The sequence below is a fragment of the Ammospiza caudacuta genome, chromosome 2, assembly GCF_027887145.1.
Source record: "Ammospiza caudacuta isolate bAmmCau1 chromosome 2, bAmmCau1.pri, whole genome shotgun sequence".
Taxonomy (NCBI): Eukaryota; Metazoa; Chordata; class Aves; order Passeriformes; family Passerellidae; genus Ammospiza; species Ammospiza caudacuta.
Genome location: NC_080594.1, coordinates 46,388,817 through 46,407,876, shown reverse-complemented (window position 1 = coordinate 46,407,876; position 19,060 = coordinate 46,388,817). Strand labels below are relative to the sequence as shown.

The following is a 19,060-nucleotide window of genomic DNA, read 5'->3' as shown; positions in this document are numbered from 1 at the left end:
AGTTGTGACTGGAGCAGCCTGGAGAACAAATACCTCAGGCAGATCTTCGCAATTATTTATAAATACCCAATGGGATGGTGTAGGGAAGAGGGTCCCTGACTCTCCCTTGAGGCGTACAATGATGGGACGACAGGCAAGGGACATGGGTTTCAACACAAGAAATTCCAGCCAGACATGAGGAATTTTATTTTTTTTTCTATGAGGTAGTCAAGTAGTGAAACACGAAATAAGAGTGTTATGGGATCTCCATCCTTGGATGCATTCAAAATTAAGCCAAATGAGTAACCTGATCTAAGGTTGCCCCCTTGGGCACCAGGAGTGATCTTCAGAGGTGACCTTCAATCCCAATTATTCTCTTAGTTTGTGAAACAGAACTGCTCATGTCAGTATTTCACAGTCTGAATTTCAAGACCAGCTCCAAAATCTGTATGAAAACAAATACCACCAATTTAAGAGTCCAGTTTTTGTTGGTTTTTTTTTTCCTTCTGGCATCTTATTTTCTCTGCAATCCTTAATATGCAATGACAATAAGAATTTTGTCAGAAAAAGGGACAGGTGAACAAAACTGTTAACTTCCAATTTCAGTACTTCATGCTTTTGAAATCTTCCTTACATTGTTTTACATGTCTTTTTGGTATAGATTAACAGCAACAAGAAAAAAATATTGAAAGACCAGAAGAAAAGGGCTAAAATATTTACAGTTAATACCATTATTCCTCATGACCTAAATGACACCTAGCTTACACTTTTCAGGGTAACTATCAAATCTGTTTGGAGAACTGACTGCATTGTATACCTGAACACATTTCTGACTACTGAACAAAGTATAAGAAATAGCTGTGATATCAGCAGTGGCTGAGCAAATGACAGTTTGCCTCTCCAGTAATAAGGGTTATTAGTCTCTGAAGAAGTAAAAGAACAAATACAGTGGTTGAACAAATAAAATATGTTTTCATTGAAATCTTAAGAATTATTTTCTGTGATAGTCTTCAAATCTGACCGCATTGTTTTATCACACTTCAGCATTGCTTGCAAAACAGCAAACAAAGAAATAATGGAAGAAATCTACAATGTGTATTTACTGAAGGTAAAGTATCCCAACTAATTAAATGCACGTACAACATGGGAGAGAGCACCATGGCATTTCCTTAAATGTGTGGTTTTAGCTACATATTTTCTGTCATCATTCCTAAGGAAATCACTTTTCTGCCACTGAGCTGTCTCTGGGTCTGTTTATCAATTTTCCAGTAAAATATTTTTTAACACATGTGGCAATTTCAGCTATATTTGAAAGGAAGACAGTATCTCTAAGACACATGTAAGGCATTAAGTCTGTACAGTTCTTATTAATCCTGGCTGCTGGGTGGAGAACAGAGACCCATCTATTTTAGCCACCAAAAGGACAGGAAGCACCTGGACACTACAGCTCCTGTCTGACAGCTACCAGTCAGCACATGGGTACTGACACCTTCCACCCATTCCTTGATTAGCCATGGCAATTGCCTTTTCTTTCTTGCTCAGTAAGTACACATTTGGGAAAAAAAATTTTTATGGTGCTTGTGGAAGAGGTAGACTAGGAGAAAAACAAAGTCCCTAAAAAACCAGAGAGAGATCACTTGTTTTAGTACTTCTGAACACCATTTCCACCTCCTATATTTAGTTTCTGCATTGTTTCAGATTTGACTTGTACAAATTAAGTGATAAATAAATAGTAATACAAATAAAATTCTGTGGGAAAAAAATTAAAAATAATGATTTTGTTAGACTGGGATGCCTGACTTGGGGTTTCATAACTTCAGCTTAAATAGATGTGTGGTATTAGTTTTGTTTGAGCTTTCTCAGTAATAAATAAACCCACATTGCTTTTGTTAGCATATTTATTTTGAAGCCTGGATTCTGCATTTCAGATAGAAATTCACTAAATACATGTAAGTTTAAAGTAATAATTTCCTAATTTTAGTAGAAATACCCTTCAGCCTTAGGCTGACTTGACTTCTGATTTTCACTGAAGGAGCAAAAATGCAAACAGATACACTCTTTTTAAAAGGCAGGAAGAAAAATAAAATGAAAAGAAGGGCTAAGAAAAGAAGGAAAACTCTCAATGAACAGTTGTGTGTTTCTTGCTGTGCCGTATGTGGCAAATGACTCCTTTGGCCTGGGCTGCTCAGATGCTGTACAGCTTGCTGCCAGTGTCAGTGGTTTAGTTGGAAGGAAGTGGAAATCATCATACAATGGGCTTCAAGCATTCATTTCATCTTCAGCAGAAAGTTGTTTGTATTAAATTCATGGGAGCATTTTAGAAACACTGCTTGTAAAGAAGAGGCATAGAAGCAAAGAATTTTCCATCCCTTTCACTGACTTTCATCCTTTCATTCAAACAGAATATTTTTGTGCTTTTAAAAGACCACCTGCTGAAAGTGCCATGGAAAAAGGGATGTCAGTAAACAAGGACACAACGGTCCTTGACAGAGAATGAATCACTAGAAATGCATTCTGCTATATAAGCTATAGCTGTTACATAAAACTGTGGAGATACCATTTTATCTTTCTGTGCCTTTGTTTTAGCTCTGTTTCTCTGTCTTGTCCCAGTAATCTGTAAAGATAATGGTAAAAAGACCCCTAATTTCATGCCCGTAGGAAAATGGGGCTTTGCCTTTGTTTCTTGTCACTTATGCAACACAAATAAAGGACTATCCTGGTTTATGTTTTGAATTAAAAATTTGTTGCACTTTTTTTTTATGGCTGTGTATGAACAGATGAAACAAAGGACTAGGTAAATTAACTGGGAATCAGATTTAGTGATATCACTTACAAGGTTTTAGAACACATTCTGTTAAGCATAAGAAATTTTCTATAACCGTTAAGTACAGATGTGCTTTCTCCAAAATGGAAACACACTTTCTGAAAGCTATGTGGAAAGCTGACATGGAATAGATCTTTGTAAGATCATAGAATCCTAGAATGGTTGGAATTGGAAGGGACCTTAAAGATTACTGAGTCCCAACCCCCCTGCTCCCTACTTTCCATCTTATTTTACTGCTGTGGGCGCTCCTGCTCAGCAATGAAACACACCAGTCGGAGGTTATTCCTGCAGGTGAGCAGCAGTGGTCGTGTCAAGCACTGAATTTCCTCGTGCTACAGACTGTGGGTCTGCCCCAAGCACCAGCACTGCCAAGGCTGCCCTGAGAGGCCACGGGGAGGGAACAGCCCCGGACTAGACCCACACCACCCCCAGCCACACACCAGGACTACACTGGTCAACAACATGTCTGCAGGCCTGCTTGCCCTTCGCAAAGGCAAATCATGTGCATCACTTAAAGGGGCAAGTAAACAAAACACTTTTGGCAATAGTCTTGGTGTGGTGTCTCTCAGAGCCCAGGATGCAGGATGGTAAGATCTGCCAGAGGAGCGTAAAGGATGAGTTTCACTTCCAGGTAACAAAAAGGTCTTCCTGGTTATGGTTGTTCTAAGCTGTTAAGAAGATAAGGTATTCTTTCACCATCCTGAGAATAAAGGATGAAAAGGATCTAAAATTATCTTGGTAGGCTTATGTTACAGCAGATGATCAAGTGTAGGTGGAGATCTGCTGACTCAGGCTGAAGACACTGTCTCTCTTACTGATCACAGAGGCAACAACTCTTTCATGTGTGCAGAAATGGATGTCTTGCTTCAGTGTTATGTTTAAAGCTGACTTTAAGCTGAGCCATGGACACTAACACCAAAACCAAGCAAAATATTCCCAAATACCTCCAAGTCAGTCTTGTGTGGGTGAACAAGACCAAAGACGACAGCACAGCTTTATTAAGAAACCCATCACAGTCTCAGAATATCCTTCAGTGATAAAATGTGAAACCTTTGCTGAGATGAAGACAAAAGGGAGCAATACAAGCAACTCAGACACAAACCCTTGAGTGCAAGCTGAATCCATCTTCTGGATTTAATGTAATGGCAGCCTTACTATCCCTTTCTAGAATGGAAATCTAAAAATCAAACCCCATTTCTCTGTATTTCACCACAAAAAGCAATACAGACTTGGCCCTGCCCAAAATATCACAGCTACATAAAACCTAAAAGGAAGATCTCATGATAAAAATAGCATATCCTGGGTTGTGCATGGAGGGAGTCTGGAATTCTGGAATTCAGACACATCACTGGGCTCCAGGAGAGAACTCTTCTGTGAAGACAAGTCCCAGATACAGAGTGTGTGGGGGGGTAGCTTCTACACACACACACTGACATACACAGAGAGGAGAAAATATATGAGAAAGACTAAGGAACTAAGAAATATAGGGACAAAAGGAAATAGGAAATGGTGACAATAAAGTTATACAAGAAGTGAGGAAACAGCAAAGTGCTGTTTCTGTCTGCTGGCAGGTGAAGAGGGCAGCGAGCAGAAAACATCAGGTCAGCTAAGTGGGCAGCAGGCATGGGCTGGGGAGGAGCACATTAGCTCATTTTGACAACACAGCCAGTGGAAACGCCTCCAGTCTTCACTGCTTGAGATACACAGTCATGAGAAGTGTGAATGTGTATTAACATGGGCAGTCAGTTGAGAAGAAACCCACAAGCCCACAAGCCAGTTTCCCTCCCTTCATTAGTGCAGATTTAAGGGCAAAGCACTTTGAGTTATGGTCTCATTACTGAGATTTAATTACTTTTCCTAAATGTTCTGCAGAACATTTACTTGTACATTGCAAAGTATTACAGTATAGTCACAACTTAGGCTCTCAATTACAGGAGAACTAGGCAGGAAAGAAGTTGAGTTAATTAGACTCACTGAAGCTTAATCAATTCCTCAGTGTATGCAGGGAAGAACACGCCAACTTTTAGTCCAGCTGTGAAGCTGTGAAGCCAACTTACCTGTCTGCTACAGGTTATTAAAGCCCCCAAGCAAAGGGAAAAAGTCGATGGCTGATATTTGAAAATGGCTGTTATTTTGCATTTTCTACACTGGGCTATTTTTGCTAATTTCTTCATTCCCATTTTTTGAAAACTAAATGCTTTGTTTCTGAGACTGCTTCTGACTACCCATCCTCAAGGCAGCATTTGGTCTTTGAGGGCCATATTGGAACCCCAACCCAGCATCCCAGGCTCATTTGTAGGTCAGCCTGTCTAGGAAGACCAGAACCTTCACAGGGGAGACTAAAGCTGCAACGCTTATGCACATTTTCTCTAGCCTGGCTCTAATGCCATTCCTGCTTTTACAGTGATGGTACTTTAGAAGGATGGAAAGAATCTCCAGGCATATACATGACTTCCAATTTAATTAGGTCATGCAAATATAGATATGTATATGGTAGATATGTATAGACGATGACTACTGAGTGAACAAAAAATCTCTAAGCCCACGAGCCAGTTTCTTTCAGTTCAGTAGCATGGATTTAGGGCACAGATTTTACACTTAGGAGCAAATAACATAAGTACAAGTAAAAAAAAAGCTCACTTCCTAGGTAAAATTTATCCCACCCAAAATTAGACAGTAGCCAGATAAATCACTTCCTAAAAGTGATACAAGTATGCTGCATGTAAGTTGTTAACTCCTACCCTCAACTCTCCCTGTGCAGTTAATGAAAAAACTCAATTAGCTTTAAGGCTTGTCCTGTGGAGGTGTGAGACAAACTCACCATGTCTGATTCAGCCTGTTGTGGCCACAAACCCCATTTTTATTTCTTAACATGCTTGCATTAGCTACCGACTTCAGGCATGCAAAATCCAGACCTGTATGAACTGACTATGTAGCTGCCGATTTAGAAGGAAAATAAGTAGCAGCTCCTGGATGAAAATAAAATGTACACGTGAGATCAGTGAGATCCAAACATGTACTCAGTGACTTCATTTTCCTTTGCAACTGAGTGGATAGTCACTATGAACACCCACACAGGATGGTGGGTGTACTTCAAGAGTTGTGGTAACAGAACATACTTTTTCTATATCACATTTGCATGCCATGTAAAAGAAATCAGGTAACATCATGTGCATGCACAGAAGTGAGGGAGAAATTGTTTTTCTGAATGTAATTTAGGAGACCCTCACATGGGTGTTCTGTTTTACTACAATGTAGGCTGACCTGGGGGAGGATTTCATTACAAGCTGTAGAAGGTATATGTTAAAACATAATGGCATTCAGAATAAAGAAAGATGTAAGGGCCAAATGAGTATCTGTAGCAATATATAGCATTGTCTGTTCTTTTCTTGGCAATAGTCATAGAAAAATTTCCTGTTATATCAGCCACACTATTAATTCTCAGTTTCTCTCTTTACCTCCTGCCAGTGAAAGTAAAATTGATGTATATATGACATTGAGTACTATTTCATGCATTTTTGAGTGATATTTTATGAATTTCTGTATGAAAAATGACATTTCATTTTTCAGTGACTTCAGAGGCAGATGCATCATGAATGGTTTTGCAACAAAATCTTAAAAATTCTCTAACACATTAACCAAGAGAAGGAGAGTGGTGGCAGAGAGTCCAGCACCAGCAGATGGCATTCATTCCCTGCAATTCCTGCAGCAGCAACAGTGAACTTGCACCACAGCAATGTAATATGTGAGATCATAAGAGATGCAGATAGTTAAACGTAAGTGATTTTCTTGTCATTCGGCAAAACTTTTCTTTTAAAGCATCATTTGTTTTTTCCATTATTTAAGAAACAGTTTACACATAAACACTGCATAGAGAGAGATTTGACACATCAGAGCAGCATGGTTTGATATTCACTCTGCACACTGGTATAGATGTTACCCAGTGGAAGCCAGTCTGTCTGACCCAGTATTTTTTTCCCCAGCAGCATGTTTCCATGGATAACTGATGGAAGAACCTGACCTCTCTTCCCAGTTCAACAGCACTTTTATTCACTGCTCTTTGTGTTCCTAAATACCCTGCTAAGGTGATAAAACTATCAGTTTAAATATCTCAAACAATAATTTTAAAACTTTTTATGGCTAGATATACACGACCTCTGCTATCTGGCAAGCAGAAAGAGTAATGGATTTAAAATAGACATTTTTCCCCCCTCAAACAAAGCAGAGCTTTACCCCCATGAAGGTACAGACTAAGAACACAGTGGCAATTCAACAACACCTTGTTGTTCCAGCAGCCCTCTGACCCTGATGCAGGAGGCATCAGGCAGGGAGGTGCTGGAAGTGGGACCAAATGTGCAGCTGCCCTGACTGCTGGCACCTTTCACCACCAAGGTCCTGAGGGGGAAAGGAGAGGCTCCCTGCCCTGACATGCCAGCTGCTAGGACAAGTACTGTAGATGAAAAGAGAGCAGAACAGGCAAGTGGGCATACAAATATAGGCTGATGAAGTAAAAAAAAATAAAACTTAAAAGAATCAATTTCATTTCCATTGACAAAATAAACAAAACACAATCTCATCTGGAGTTTCAGTAACATGTTTACAGCAACATTAAAAGCAGGTGTTACCTGTTCTAAGAGATTCTGAAGCCTCTCTATTTCACAGTCTATTACAAATTTCTTTTCTTGCCTTCGGTCCAGATCTTCTAAAAGCCGCCTGTAGCTGGCATCGTTAAAATTCTCCACACAGATGGCACTGACTTGCCAGCTATTTTGTCCTGCTTTTTCCATAATTGCTTGAAGTATTGAATAACCTAAAAGAGAAGGATACAGTACACTAGTAACACAATCATTGCGTTTTTTGAACAGGAATTGTCCTTAATCAATATTATGTCTTTTAACATATGCTCCTGCAGGGAAGGGAATAAGAGAATATTTGAATCCTACCTATGCTGCTTGTCATGATCAGCATACAGTATGCAATTAACAAAATTTACAATTGCTGGGGGTGATCAGAATGCTGAGCATTATGGATAATCTTCATATGATTCATACACACAAACTCTTCCACTCAAGCATTCAGCTTCTCAGATTAGTTTTATACAATTTCTGTATCTGGACACAGCAAAGGAAAAATCTGAGCCTCCTCATTCAGCAGAAGTATTTGCATACCACAAAAGCATTCAAATGCTTTGGTTTGGGTTTCTTTTTATAATAACACCACTTAATCCAAGCAGCTTCTAATGCTTCCTAGTGAGAATTCTTAGTTTAATTTAATTATACATATAAATTATATGCCAGTATAGATGTATAAATAGAAATTATATTGAACTATTTCAGAGCTTCCATACAGCTTGAATCAATGTATGCAAAGAGATTAGAGGTCACTGAATGAAGGGCACCAGAGAAGCATTAACAGTTACTACTGGCAGGACTATTGCTCTTTATCTGTACCAGTATTTGATGCCTCCCTGTTGTCCTTGAAGCCATTCACAGATGGGAAAGGCAGTGTCCTGTCAGAGGTCTCCCCCTGAACCTGCAGGAAAGTCTCAGGCTGCCCTGGACCACCAGCCCTTCACCTCCTTCCTGCTCTTTTTCAACTGGGGATGTGCAGTAGAGAGGCAGCAGGGGAAATTATGACATGACTCAGGACAGCTTGCAAACCTCATCTTGACTTGCTCAACCAACCCATGAAGCAGGAAGCATGTATTATTCTATTCTTCATCCAGAATAAGCAGGGAATTTTTTAAAGCAATGAAGATTGTACACCACACACCCAGAGTAGATGTTTAAAAAAGACAAAAATAACAGAAGGACAGATATGTTTCTCAATAACACGTTCATAAAAATGACACAATTCAGAAGAGCTCCTCCTGTCTAGAACCACAAGAGGATTGTGGCTTTTAACTCATGAGCTGGCAGAATTTCCCCCACTAGCTTTAAATTAAAGATTCCACCTCTTAAAAATCTTCCTTAGTGATGAGGTCACCCAGTGGTAGCCTCTTTCTCTCTTCAGCAAGAGTGTCCCATGCCTGAGTGCAGTGACCCTCAGGTGTCATTTTATTGCTCTTAAAGATGCCACTGCATGGCAGATTCCCCGTAGAACTATGAGATATCCCAGAGATTTCAAGAAGAATCTTAGTTAGTTACATTTCAGAAAGAGCACTTTTGAGTGTGTGGTTGCTAACCAACTAATTAGGAGACGACCTACATCACAGTGGAAATCTGAATTTGTCAAATAAAACTAGATGACTGTGTTATTAGAATGTGACTTTTTTCTGACACATGAGAAACTAATCTTCTTGCAAATCAGGACTAGCTATTTTTCTACTGGCCCCTATAACATATGCAGTCTTTTAAATATTAACTTAAAATATAAATTTTCTTATCTTTATGACATTATGTACCAGCACTCCAAAATGAACATTTATTGGGTTTTTCCCCCCAATTCAGATGACATTTTAGATAAAAATACTAACATTTATAATAAATCCATAAAATGAAGGACATATTTTTAAAGAAAAATGAGACGTTTATTTTATGAAACAGAATTTTATTGCAGGAAATGAATTCAAATACTCAATGTATCAAGTATTAAAACATTTCTGCACTCAGCATATATTTTTAACCCGATGACTGTTATTTTTTTTCAAAGAACCATCAGCTTTCCTGTAAATTGCCGCATAATTATTCTGCTTTTCCTGTTGCTATATTCAATCTCCTTTTTGCCTGTAATTATCTCTGCAAATCATGGCGAGATTCTTTCCCAAGCATTGTATTTCTTGCTTCATTTCCTATTCATTTCCATATATAGACATATATTAAAACCACTCCAATGTTACAGGGGTCCCTACCTCACTTAACACTGTAACTTTGACTTGATCTGTGCTACCAAGGCAGTCAACATTTACTTAATTCAGCTTCCTGACACTAATTAACATTTTCTTTGATTCAGAATGAATGGTGTTTGAAACAGCAATTGACATTCCCTCCTTCCTTTCTTATTTCATTTGGACAACTTCACTAAGATGTGTTTGGATCAAATTGGCAATTTATCCCAGCACAAAGCAGGACAAATATCAGACAAACACATAGAAAGCCTTTTCTTCTATCTTGGATCAAGGTTTCACTTGCCACATTTCATTAGCAACTGCCTTCATTTATGTATTTGAAGCTTCTGCAGCTTCTTGTTGGTAGCTGTCACTCAGATGAGGGTTTTCACAAGTAGGCACAACACAGCTAAACAGCACCAAGGGGATATGGTGCAGCATTCTCCATCAGAAGAGTTCAGAATCCCTGTGCAAGTCACCAGTGGCATGGTCATCTATTCAGTGTGCAGGAACAATTTTTAATGTAACAGATTGACAAGTATGAAGTTTACACAGAATGAATAAAGACATTCACAGGCTCAGTTGGATAAAAATTAGACATGCTGCGGAGAATGCTTATTTGTCTAAAATAATTGGCTACAGCTGACAAGGAAATAAAGTTGATTTCTGCAAACATTTTATAAGGCAAAACCCTCTGAAACTAACCTGGGATAATTCTCAGAAGCTAAATGCTGTATTTCTATTCAAGCAAAATTCCTAATCTTTAGAAAGATGTTTGCACAAGTAAAGACAGCAGACATGAATATTATAGCTGTCTTCTAAAAGGTATTTATTTTCTGTTTACCTGCTGTTTATCCTCAGTTATGCTACAGACAGATGAATGATTAATTTTCTGGAATACATCCCTTCCATTTATTGTGAAACACTATTTGTTGCATACAAGCAAACAAAATAATCCCTAGGCTAGCTCATATCCGCTGAGCTGCAAAATCCATATTTTTTCTAAACACTATTATTTAACAAAACGTTTAGGACTATGCCAATATATAAAAGTAAGTTAAATTCTTTCACAAATTTTTAGAGCAACCTTTCCTCATCAACTAATTCAACCCTGAAATGCAGACAACTCATTTATTAAAAAAGACAAATGGGTGTGCCCAAGCATAACTTTGAAGCCTGGAATTGTGTATCAAGAAGTTCCTGGTCCTTTACAGAGATGGCCTTTTTTATTTTCTTTTTTTTTTTTTTTTCTTCAATTTAAAAATCTATGAATAAATAAAACACCAACATAACTTCCTGAAAGCTCAACTGAAGTCCTTCCCAAATGCAAGGACATTATATGCAAGCAGGACTTCTTTTTCCTCTTTATGGAACTGTATTCTGGGGAACTTTCCTCAAATGACCTGTGATGAGAAGTCTGCCAACTGACTTTTACAGGTCATTGATTAAATGTAGATACTATTACCCACTGCTTAAGGACTAGTAATACCAATTCCAATTCCACCTCAATATACTGGAACCAAAACAGCAAAAGGGTAAAGATTTTGTTTTCTTGAGCCCTTCTCTCCTTATTTTCTGTTCTCTGGTCAGGTAGAATTGTGATGACATACCATACTGCTATTTTCTTCCTTTTTTTTTTTTTTGTCCCAAAAGATAACAGTCATAATGCTGTGAAAAATACCCATGACCCCATGCACCCCACCTTTCCCCCCCATGAAAATTTAACATTACTCTATTGGTTTCCTGTAAAATGAAAGCTAGAGATGCCTTCTGCAAGAAATCCATGCATCGAGGTCGATACTACATTTAGATATATTACAAACAAAATCTCAGATTTTTAAAGCCTTCTTCCCTCATTCCATAACCCACTGGCATTTTTTCATCAAAAAAATGGATCAGCCATAGAAAAATAATAGCATATGTGCACCTGGTGCTGTAGAGATATTTGTACTCGTTCAGAGTCAGATATCTTCTGGAGGCCAAAGTGTGTAAAATGGGCAATTTTGTAGCCCAGGATTCCTCCTACTCGCTGCAACATTCCTGTAATTGGAGCCTATACACAACCTTCCTCCATCCAAGTAGCTGAAATCATGAGAAATGCTTTTGATTTTAAAATTTAAGTTACCTTTTAGACTTTTTTATTTGTCTTCAGCTAGGCTTTCCCTTAAACAATTTCATTTCACCAGGAAATTATTTGATTTCATTTATTTCAGATTAAATAAAAAGTACAATTTGATATCTATATCTCTTCAGCATGTTCAGAATAAACTGAAGAGATACAGGATTACCATCTTGACTTATTTTTCTGATGGGATGTAGACCTTTCCTTTTTTTCTCATTTTTTGTTTCTTTTTCCTTCTTTTTTTTTTCCTTGTTTGCTTGCTTTCACCAGAAGATAGTTCAGTGATCAATTACAGTGATATAATAAATTTCAATAACTTTCATCTTACAGCAGCCTTTTCCTTCTGGGAAACCATTTCCCTAACCCTCTAAGCACAAGCAATCATTCCTGATGGGCTTGCCATGTGAAGTGGCTGTTTGCTCCAAACAGTAGCACCCCAGTAATAATTCTTATTTTGGAACTTTTGTCCAGCAACCTATCACTAATTTTCTGCAATGAAGAGGATGCAATATTTACATATTATGACTGTATTTTGCTATGGTTAGCAGACTAACAATACTGAATTATTAAGTTAAGAGGTTAATAAACTTGGAAACAGCATATGCAATATATTTGTTATGACCGCAGGCATAGAAAACATCTCTGACAAACATGGGTCTTTTCCAAAGATGGGCTTATATGGGCTCATGTGCTGCATGTTACTGAAATGCAAATTAATTTGCTTCTCTTTCAGGGCCAGTTAATTTTCAAATAGGAATAAATCTCATTCCCAAGGTTTACTATGATTTCAAAAGCCCCATACACTGGTGGAGCTACTTTATGAAAGCTACTTCCAACTATACGAATTAGTATTAGAGTAAGTTTTTTATAAATCCAACACACAGTTGGATTCTTCACATAGAAGTGAAGAATGACCAATAAATCATTTGGTAAGGATAAGCCAATATATTTAAAATTCAGGACTGGATTAATGTTGCTTAATTCTAGCTGTTTATAGAGTAGTTGTCTAAGTTAATCATCCAAGCTTGCAAAGGAGACACATGTGACCCGTAAAAAACCTCATTTTTTTGGTCTTATATATCTATCTCAAAGGTGTTTTTTTCAATGAATACCGAAGAAGTTTGGACATGAGATTTAGCGAAAATAACTACCATTTATTTTATCTGGCCAAATCTTGTTGAGATGAATCCAGAAAATACAGTAATGAAAACCATACAAGAAATTTACAGTATGAGCGATGCATGACCATACATTCCACCAATAACTACAAGCACTCTAACTCATGCATATTTCATTTTTCCTTGTGTTTATTACCTTTTTATTAACACACAGTTTTGTTTCAAATTTTGGTAAGCATAGAACTTCCAGAACTTAAACAAACTTGCACCCCTGATTTTTTCTGCAGTGTGAGCTGGAGACAGAACTTTCAACAAAAAGCACATGCAAACTGGCCAATTTCTCTGACAGAGTGGAAGCTAGAATTACAGGTGAGTCCTTCTTCAATCTGATTCACAGAAATGACACAGGGATTGGAAAGTAACACAGGGAACTCAAGAAGTAGTTCCATCTATTCCTCTATAACCCTCCATCCCACCAAAAATAAAAATTATATTTAGGTATATACTTTTATATAATATATATAATATATATATTATATATAAAGTATATTTAAAAAATTCTAGACAGATATCTTTCTTTGTCCTTAAAAATCTCTAAAGAGGATTCAGTCACATCCTAGGTAACATGTTCATTGGTTAATTATCCTTATCATTAGGAGATGTTTTCTAAAGTCTAACCGAAGTCTCCCCTGGCACAATTTAAAGCCACTCGTTCTTGTCCTATCTCTAGAGTAGGCCTGGAGAACAGTTTGTTGCCTTCTTCCTTAAAGCAATCCTTTATGTAACTGAAGACTGTTGTTAAATTTCTTTTTTATCTCCACTTCTGTTTCTGAAACATGATTCTCTTGGTTTTTCCTTGTGGAAAATGTTTTAGCCTCAATTCTGACAATTTTCCTTGCTTTCCTCTGGATATGTTGCAATTGATCCAAGTTGTTCCTGAAGTACATTGGTGAAAATATGATGTATTTTAAAAATGTATTCCAGAGTACACACAGTCCTCTTAAATTTTTATCCTCTGCAAGCTTAACAAATGCATTTTGTATTTCTTCATACAAATCATTAATAAAGACACTGGAAAAAAAACCCTGTAACCAGAATGGATCAATACTTAATACCTCTTTATTTGACAGTGAATCTCGTATACTTCCTTCTGAGTTTGAGTGTGATCAGTTTTTGATAGGTCTTCTAGAAATTTCATCCAGAAAAAATTTCTTTAGCTCATTGCCATGGGTTGACCTTGGCTGGATGCTGGGTGCTCACCAAGCTTTCTATTGCTCTTGCGCCTCAACTGGATGGGATGAGGGAAAACGTGGGCCAAGACAAAGAAAGGGAGACATCAATCAGCAGTTACTGTTGTGGGCAAAACAGTCTCAACTGGGGAAAATTAATTTATTGCCAATCAAATCAGAGTAGGATAATGTGGGGAAAAATCTCTAATGTTTTCTCTCCACCTCCCCTTTCTTCAACTATGCATATGTCTGTAGAAGGGCATTCTTGCCCAGAGAAGCTTCCAGAGAAGCTGTGAATGCCCCATCCCTGGCAGTGTTCAAGGCCAGGCTGGACAGGGCTCTGAGCCTAGTGGAAAGTTCCCTGTTTGTGGCAGGGGTGTTTGAACTAGGTGACATTTAAGGTCTCTTCCAACCCAAACCATCTACAATTCTATAATCTGCTCCACTGTGGACCTCCTTGGCTGCAGGGACACAGCTGCCTCACGAGGGTCTGCACCAAGGGCTGCAGGGGAACCTCAGCTCTGGGGCCTGGAGAGCATCCCACCCCTTCTTCTGCATTGACACTGGCGTCTGCAGAGCTCTTTCTCTCCCATATTCTCATGTCTATCTCTGTTGCACTACTTTTTCCCCTTCTTAAACACATTATCCTAGAGGTGCTGCCACCATCGGGGATGGGCTTGGCTTTGGCCTGTGGCAGGTTCATCTTGGAGGCAGCTGGCTTTGGCTCTATCAGACATGGGGCAAACCTCTGGCAGCTTCTCACAGAAGCCATCCCTGTAGATCCCCACTACCAAACCCCTGCCATGAAAACCCAGTGCATTGATCTAGCGAAATTTCATGGAAATGCAAAAACTTGCCTTAGAATGAGATACACAATTTTTTTCCAGTGTCTAGAAAACAAAATCATTTTGTAATAGAATGAAAATTGCTTTAGCTCACAAAATCTGTTTTTGAAAAATCCATGTCTGGGCTTACTTAACTTTTCAAATTCAAATCACTTTCAAAGAGATCGACTATGATGTAGATTGTCAATTAAGCCACCTATACCATGAATGATCAGGACAATTTTACTGCACATGGTTCTGAACCAAAACTGAGGAAACAATGGATCCAATTTAGCTATTTCTTCTATTGTGTTTTTGTTCCAAATACTTTGGAATATTTAATGATAAAGAAAGCTGCCTTTGAGATCATATTTCTTGCCTCTTTGACAACTATGACCTTGAATATTTTCTTGGTGTTTGAGACACCTTCAAAACAAGATCCTGCAATAGTGTATGGTCAGATGTTCTGTCATTCTCTCCCTTAATCCTTTTGAGACTGGTACCTGTGCAGCTACATCTGCAGTATTTAATAATCCTTCTTTCCTGAGGACAACATAAAGCTACAAGAAAATGCTGTCAATATATTACAGCCATTACTTTTTTTTTTTTTTTAGTCTTAAGTGGAACAACATAGCCTAAGAAATGTGCTTTCAGGGAGCATATGGGAGGAGGTTTGGCTTACACCACAATGGGAATTCATGATCAAAGATTCAAGCTATGTCAGGTCCCATTAATGCTACGCCCACTCAGCAGCAAGATTTTTTCCCTTCTTTGCATTTCAGACTCTGCAGCCTTCATATGAAAAACGCTGTAAAGGTGTCTCATCAAAGTGCCAAGTGATAGAGATAACTGGGAACTTGAGAGGAACTGAAGAAAAGCCCTGGTTTTAAAGTCAATTTTATAGTTTTGGTTGGGCTTTCACAGTTTTCAGATACCATTACTCTTCCCATTTCACTATATGCCTTCAAAATAACATTGCAGGCCCATCATTTTTCTTATGACAAGTATGCATGGAGATGAAAACATCCAAAGGTACTTACAGATAAACAACAAAACCAAATTACTTTTTAGGCAATAGTTTACAAACTATTACCTAAAAACCCCCAGCAATTGAGCAAACAAGTGGAACAAAAGAGGGGAGGAAAAAGAAGCATGTGTTATGCTTACCCTCCCTCAGACCGTCTATGTAGTCTCTATAAATAACCAATTATCTGAGAAGCCATCTTGGGACAATCATTAGGGCTAATGTGTATCAGTATTTTTAATGAAGGGGCAGAAAAGAGGAAAAAATTAATTCACTGGAAGAAATGAATCCATATGGAAGAAAATAAGTTCAAATATTTGCCTTATTACCTTTTGCCAAAATCCTTACTTTCGCTAAAACCTATAGTTTGTAAGATTGATACTAATAAATTATCCTTCTTGCACAATATCTTCATTCAGGCTTAGCTATTTTCCAGAAGTTGCTAGCTTGCCAACAATCTACCCCTCCAGTCTCAATTGAACAGGATTTATTTTGCCCTGCGATGGTACACAAATGTACAAGAGGTTTCTGTAAATAACATCCTAAGGAACCATGTCTAAGGATATTAGCACTGTGAGCTAAAGCTCCCAAGAGCTGGTATAATTTCAAATTAGCAGTACCTTAATGTATTCTGGTTAATATATTGTGCTGTTGTCTTTATATTGTCACGCACTACTTTTCCCCATAAGGCATCTGCCGCAATAAGATACCTGCGCCCTAGGACAGTGACTCTGGGCACTAAATGAAGATCTTGATGCCAGCTCTTCTGCCTCCTTTCTATAGGGATTTGTTAGAAAAGTAGTGTTTTACTATAAAATACCTGGAAGTCTCTGCCTATTGGCTGTGTCATTTTTAATTCCTGCCTGATAGAAAATAGAAAGAACAGTCTTCAGACTGAAACAACAGACATTCACATTAACAAGCATTTTGAAGAAGTCACAACCTTAATTCTATCTCTATGCATTTGTGGCCATGTCCATATTTACTGGCAGCTACACAGCAAATAATATTTAGGACCTTTTCCTCCCATAAGTTCTACTTGTAGACCCCAGGCACATTATATCTGATTTTAAATTTAATTTAAAATGTATTGAAATCTATATTTTGAAGTATTTACCTTTTTCAGAAAAATGTAATAAGCCTCAGGAAAACAATACTTAAAATCTGAGTTCTACAATTATAGTTACCACTTGTCTGAAGAGAGTTTGAAATAAGTCTTACTATATTTTTTAAACTGACACATGGACCACAAATTTATTAGAAGTTAATTACTCTCCCAACAGAAAAACAATTTGGAGATAATCCTAAAGATCTATGATTTTCTTTGAGTCCCTAAAATTAATTCAGTGCTTTTCTCATGTAGACCAGCATTAAGATAAGGCGCCTTCTTTTTGAACTGGAGCAGCAACTTGTGAAACATCTCAAGATTTCATATAGTGGCTTTTATTGAAATGTAATGACAATGATCATTCTCCTTACTTGACTTCAAATTCAGTTTTGGGTCCCTCACTGCAAGAAAGACATTGAGGGGCTGCAGCATGTCTGGAGCTGGGGAAGGGTCTGGAGCACAAATGCTGTGAGGGGCAGCTGAGGGAGCTGGGGGTGTTCAGCCTGGAGAAAAGGAGGCTCAGGGGGCCCTCAGCACTCTCTGCAGCTGCCTGACAGGAGCGTGCAGCCAGGTGGGGTCAGCCTCTTCTCCCAGGAAACAAGTGACAGGACAGGAGGAAACTGCCTCAAGTTGTGCCAGGGGAGATTTAGATTGGATATTAGGAAACATTCCCTCATAAAAAGGATTGTCAAGCCCTTGTACAGGCTGCCCAGGGAAGGAGTTGAGTCACTAACCTGGAAGGCATTTAAAAGACATTTAGAGTGGCAGTGGGGTACATGGTTTAGGGGTGAGCACAGCAGTGCTGGGTTAATGTTTGGACTTGATCTTAACTTTTTCCAACCTAAATGATTCTATGATTTTATGACATTGAATAATGCACCTGCCAGGCACTTCATCTTAGGGACTGAAAATATCACTCTCAACTAAATCCTGAAAAGGGCTCAGAATCTGAGTGTCTTAAAAAAACCCCAAATCCTACAATTAAAAAAGAAAAAAAAAGCAAAAAAAGTGAGAAAAGATTTCAATAAGTTCTTTTTAATATTTCAAGTATACAGATACATGTCCATAATACGTAAATACATCTGTATGTATGCATATCTGTAACTGCTTTATATGAACCTGTGCAAACCAGCATGCAAAGAAATAACAAAAATTTCAAAGAAGGGAAATGAGCAGAGACTGTTGATTGCATTGGCTTCCTCCTCTCTTCTAACTCTTTTCAATACTGCTCTGAACAGAGCAGGCAGAGCAGAAGGCACTTAGTAACCCTGCCTCTGTGAGTGTCTCCACAAACACTGCTATCACAGTCACTGATACACAGAACTGATCTTTCCAGCAATGCTGTAAGACAGCTAATGTAACATCTAGGTTCTTACACAGAGAAACAGGGAGGATAATGATATGATCTTCACAGAGAACAGTGGACTACTCCTACTTGGCTGAATCTCCTTTTGGTGTCCACATATAAAAAATTAATGCTAAAATATTTGACAGAGGTCAAAGAAGCAAATCAAGATGATTTGAGGCCAATATATAAAACATGCCTTAGAGCAAGAGAACTACAGGAGAATTTTTCTCAACTGAAAATTTGACTAATTTGAATTTGGATAATTCTGAGCTAGGTCATCCAGTATCCCTCATCCTGCAGCAGAAGGAAACAGGCACCTTCTTGAAGGCAACTCATAAAACCCTCCATCATATGTCTCACGTATTTTTTGGAGGAGAAGAGACTCCACCATGTTTAAAATGAAAAATCACAATATTATTATTTCTCAAGTTCAATGAGAACATTGAACACTATGAAAATTATGTTATGCATATGTAAAGAGCAGGACTAAAAGCAACCAGCAATATTATCACAGTATCTGCTACTGACATGATTTTAATTTTGTTCTTCTATTTTGTATCTACATTTCACAGATGATACAACATTTCATTTAAGTGGAATTAAAAGTTAGGTGACTTTTATGCTTCTCTTGTGGAGGATGGACAGTTACACATAGGTT

At 38.1% G+C, this 19,060-nt stretch overlaps 1 protein-coding gene across 6 annotated transcripts in view; it reads right to left on the bottom strand.

Annotated features, from left to right (window-relative positions):
- Positions 1–19,060, bottom strand: part of GRIA4 (glutamate ionotropic receptor AMPA type subunit 4) — a 215,653-nt gene that overhangs the window by 82,854 nt on the left and 113,739 nt on the right. For all 6 annotated transcript variants that reach the window (XR_009274416.1, XM_058800332.1, XM_058800331.1 and 3 more), the window contains exon 4: positions 7,429–7,613. Coding sequence is in view for 5 of the 6 variants with exons in the window: in XM_058800332.1 (XP_058656315.1) it covers positions 7,429–7,613 (185 nt within the window). In the remaining variant the exon portion in view is untranslated. The remainder of the gene's footprint in view (positions 1–7,428; positions 7,614–19,060) is intronic.